This window comes from Glossina fuscipes, unplaced genomic scaffold (assembly GCF_014805625.2).
Source record: "Glossina fuscipes isolate IAEA_lab_2018 unplaced genomic scaffold, Yale_Gfus_2 0, whole genome shotgun sequence".
Taxonomy (NCBI): domain Eukaryota; kingdom Metazoa; phylum Arthropoda; class Insecta; order Diptera; family Glossinidae; genus Glossina; species Glossina fuscipes.
This window is the reverse complement of record NW_023998414.1, coordinates 39,625,641-39,629,532: the sequence shown is the minus strand read 5'-3', so window position 1 is coordinate 39,629,532 and position 3,892 is coordinate 39,625,641. Positions and strand designations below refer to the sequence as shown.

The 3,892-nt window shown below is 34.9% G+C and overlaps 1 protein-coding gene across 1 annotated transcript; it reads right to left on the bottom strand.

Annotated features, from left to right (window-relative positions):
• Window positions 1-764: 764 nt before the first annotated feature.
• On the bottom strand, window positions 765-2,692 carry LOC119637958. The gene is made up of 2 exons (XM_038034439.1): window positions 2,069-2,692; window positions 765-2,008 (listed from the first exon to the last, which is right to left on the bottom strand). Exons 1-2 carry the CDS (start codon window positions 2,337-2,339, stop codon window positions 1,938-1,940), a joined length of 342 nt encoding a protein of 113 aa, XP_037890367.1. The 5' UTR covers window positions 2,340-2,692; the 3' UTR covers window positions 765-1,937.
• Between the last annotated feature and the right edge of the window lie 1,200 nt (window positions 2,693-3,892).

The window sequence follows — 3,892 nt, the reverse complement described above, 5'->3', positions numbered from 1 at the left end:
CACCTATAAACAGTGTATTGACCAACGTGACATTCTCATCAACTTGGAATGAACGCATATACGTTTACATGTCTAGTTTCATTGCACCAGGTATAGTTGAAATTGATTTTAATTTTAGTGATTACCTATTACCTATTACTACTCGAGTGTAACTTCAAGTCCACACCTCGAATAATCAATTTTGTTCGGTGCAATTGGGCTCAATAATGCTTCTATAATTTTTGCAAAGTGTGAATTACATTAATACCCATTATTAATAAAGAGAAGTTCACTGCGAGGTATTGAAAACATACTTGCAAACGTAGAATAACTTTTTATTCAGCGTCATTAGGTTTTTCTATAGATCGCTCTGATCACAGTTGTTCAAAGACTATAAGTTAACGTGATTATATTATCAATTTATGTTATAAATCCATTCCCTCATATATATTAGATAGATTAAGCTTACCTAATTTGGCACGTTTAAAGAAATATCCTTTATTAAGAAGAAAGATTTACTTGACGGTATCATATGTTATCTGAAATCTCATTATACGTCGAGTAAAAGTATAGATTGTCATAAATCCAGTTTAACAATGGATCTCATTTAGCTAATCTGAATAATCTTACCGTTTCTCAATGCTTATATGAGGGAACATTTGGCAACTCTAGCAAAGTGCATGTAAAATTTGTTGGCGTCGATAAAATTTAAAAGAATTTGTTAAAAGTATATTAATAAAATTTAACGCATAGAAGAAATTTTAAATAAATTAAGTGGATAAACTTATCCATTGGAAAAGAAAAGAACAAAAAAGAGGGAAAGAAAGATGTCAAAGAAAGAAACGAACAAAGGAATTATATTACGCTCAACAACGATAGTGATAACAGTAAAAAACGCAAACAATGGAGCGCTATGGCGGCTCCGCATGTTGTTTAGTAATAACTATTTTATTTAATTTAAAATAGTAAAAAGTGCGCCTAATAAATCTGTAGTGATAAATAGGCAACAAATCGTGCTCGAAATACTAATCAAAGTGCCGCCAAAAACAGCTGCCAGTGATAGCCAGCGCTGCTCGACTGCAAGTGGCAATTCATGAAACAGAGGTAAAGTTCAGCGACCATGTGTCTAAAATTCATGAGGGCTTTACTGGTAAAATGAAAAACATGAAATAAGAAGTGAATAAATGCCAGGAAATCGTCGAACAAATAGACAAAAAAACAACAATAGAGTGAATGATCTGGAAAAGTCACAAAATGCTATTAAACCGTCTAAATACACTAGACATAGTTGTGATCGTGCTGCAGCAAGCAACACATTTTTAAGTATGTGTTAGCACAACATCCCTTTTGGATTGTTCCCTTACATCTGTTTATTGTACGCTGCTAGGATATGAAATAATTTTAATATAAAAATGAATAAAAATTCGATAAAAATAATCATTCTGTTTAATGACAAAACCAAGCGAATCAATCGCTCTTTTATTTTCTTCTTCACACTTGACTTGCGATCTATTAGTAGTAAAGATCTATTAGTATCGCAATAGGATGTCTTATAGCATCGGTGTTGAGCAGGTTAAGCAAGATATAATAATACAAATATTACTTAGCGATTTAAAATTTCTCTTTAAATAAATAAAAAAACTCGGCGACCCATCTTCCTTGCATAACAATCCTACCTGAAACCACATTTCAATTACTTCGGAGAACAGACTAATCATGATTAATGAAGACAATGTTAAATCGCCGAAAAAATTCGGCGACCCATCTTCCTAGCATAACAATCCTAGCTGTGTAGCATGCAAAGCAGCTCAAAGGGCTCTTAACGTTATCTGACTAGCTCGCCGAAATTGGGGGGTTCATGAAAGTGATTTTACCCTATAGAATCTTTATAAATTTTTAAGGTGTAAGTGATTGTGTAGTGAATGTGAGTGTGTTAGGTGTTCACTTACTTCGCCAGCCTATTGAAATATTGTGACCGTATTACCAGCGGGTGGAATCTTAACAAAAGTGCCCTCCTTGAAACTGTACACTACAAAATTGAGAACCACATTAGTATTGGTGGGCGTTAGAGCTTTGGTTATTTGTTCGCCAAGTTCAGCTTCTGTCAGCTCTAGTTGATCGTCCGGTTTAAGTAGTTGACGCGACTTAATCCAGGCATCAAGGTCATCAGCATCACCAGCTCCTTCTCCTCCCGGAGATTTTCCTTTACCAGCTCCCGTTTTCGCCAACTTTGCAGCAGATTTGCCTTTAGGCGTTAGTTTGTCACCTCCGGCAATCTTTACAGTTTTGTCAGCGATTGTGGTTTTTGAAGATTTATCGTTCGGTAGAGTGATTTTGGCTCTCTTTTCCGTCTTTTCCATTATTGATAATTGACGTAGTGTTTTAATTTGATGGCAAACTTATATTCAATGGCGTTGGATTCTTTTAGTGAAGATGATTAAAAAAAAACAAACTCAAAACCAAATAGTTGCGATAGCAGTCTTGCTGGGTTAAGTTAAAAATTTTTGCAGTAGTCTTCCAAAATACTTTTCTTTTTTCCTTTTTTCAATTTACGCGAATTTAAAAAAATTTTACAATTTATCGAAAATTTTGTTTCAAAAAAATTTCGTAAATCAAATTATCACAGTTTTTACTCCAACTTAAAAAAAGTCTTTCTTTATATTGTTATACACATTTTTTTAAAAATTTTTAAATTTAATTTTTTTTTCATTTTATTTATTTTTACTGAACTGAACAAAACCCAAAAATTGAATAATCAAAAAAACGTTCCCAACAAAAAAGAAAACTTGACATACCAAAAAAAATAAAACCAACGCCTACTTGTTTTCCTACACCTGAAACCACATTTCAATTACTCCGGAGAACAGACTAATCATGATTAATGAAGACAATGTTAAATCGCTGTTGTTAACCTTTATGAGTCACACTCGTTTGCCTTTCACTACCCCTTGCCTTTTTGGCAAATTTAATTTTCAGTGAACCATTGATAGGATATGGTTTGCGATATTACCATTTACCAATAATCACTTATCTACAGAGAGTTGTGACGTCCGCGGATATAGTGTGAATGGGGTCTGTCTGTCTGCTCTATTAATATTACTTCTTCCCGTATATTCATATTGAAAGAAGATGGAATCATCCTCCGTCAATCGTGAACAAATATATTTCCAGTAAAAAACGAATATATAATAGAAGAAGCGGGGGAAACCGCGAAGAGAGTGGCGTTATAAAGCAGGACAGTGGAGGAACATTATCCTGTGTAACGTCCGCGTATATTTGTAGTGTAAGGGTTCCGTCGGTCTGATTTGACCGCTGCTCTACCACAATAGAGTAAGTAAGACCGTAATAACAGCCTACCGCTGTGCCAAAACCTGTATTCATAACGGTCTCTTTTGCTAAATGACGCTATTATGCAAGAGAGAACTATAAAAAGAGGAAAAGTGCAAAGTCCGTCTGCGTGATTTGAGTAGATATTTTTTCTTTTAATGCTTTGGACAACAGGACAATTTGGATTTGTGCGGGGAGAGTGAGTCAGTGTTGTGTCGCCGAAAGGTTTGTGCTGTGAAGAGCGAGTTGTGTGATAATCTTGCAGAAGTGTTTCAACTGTATGGCTAGAAATAATAAAAGTATTAATAAAACGGTGCATAGTACTGCGTAAATGATAACATGTGAAGAACATCTGCGGGCAGCCAGTGCAGGAGTTACTATCATCGTACTACATCATCATCAGCAAGGAATCAATTTGTAGTTTTTCTATTTTCATTTTTTTTTATTTGCATGTATAATAAAAAGAAGCAAAAGAAGAAGAAAAAAATAAATAATGCTTGACTAAGCGGGATACCCTACTGCTGAAGCGGAGTATGGGTGGGTGGGAATACGGGCTAAAGGACTCGGAATGGACCAGCGAAAAGCG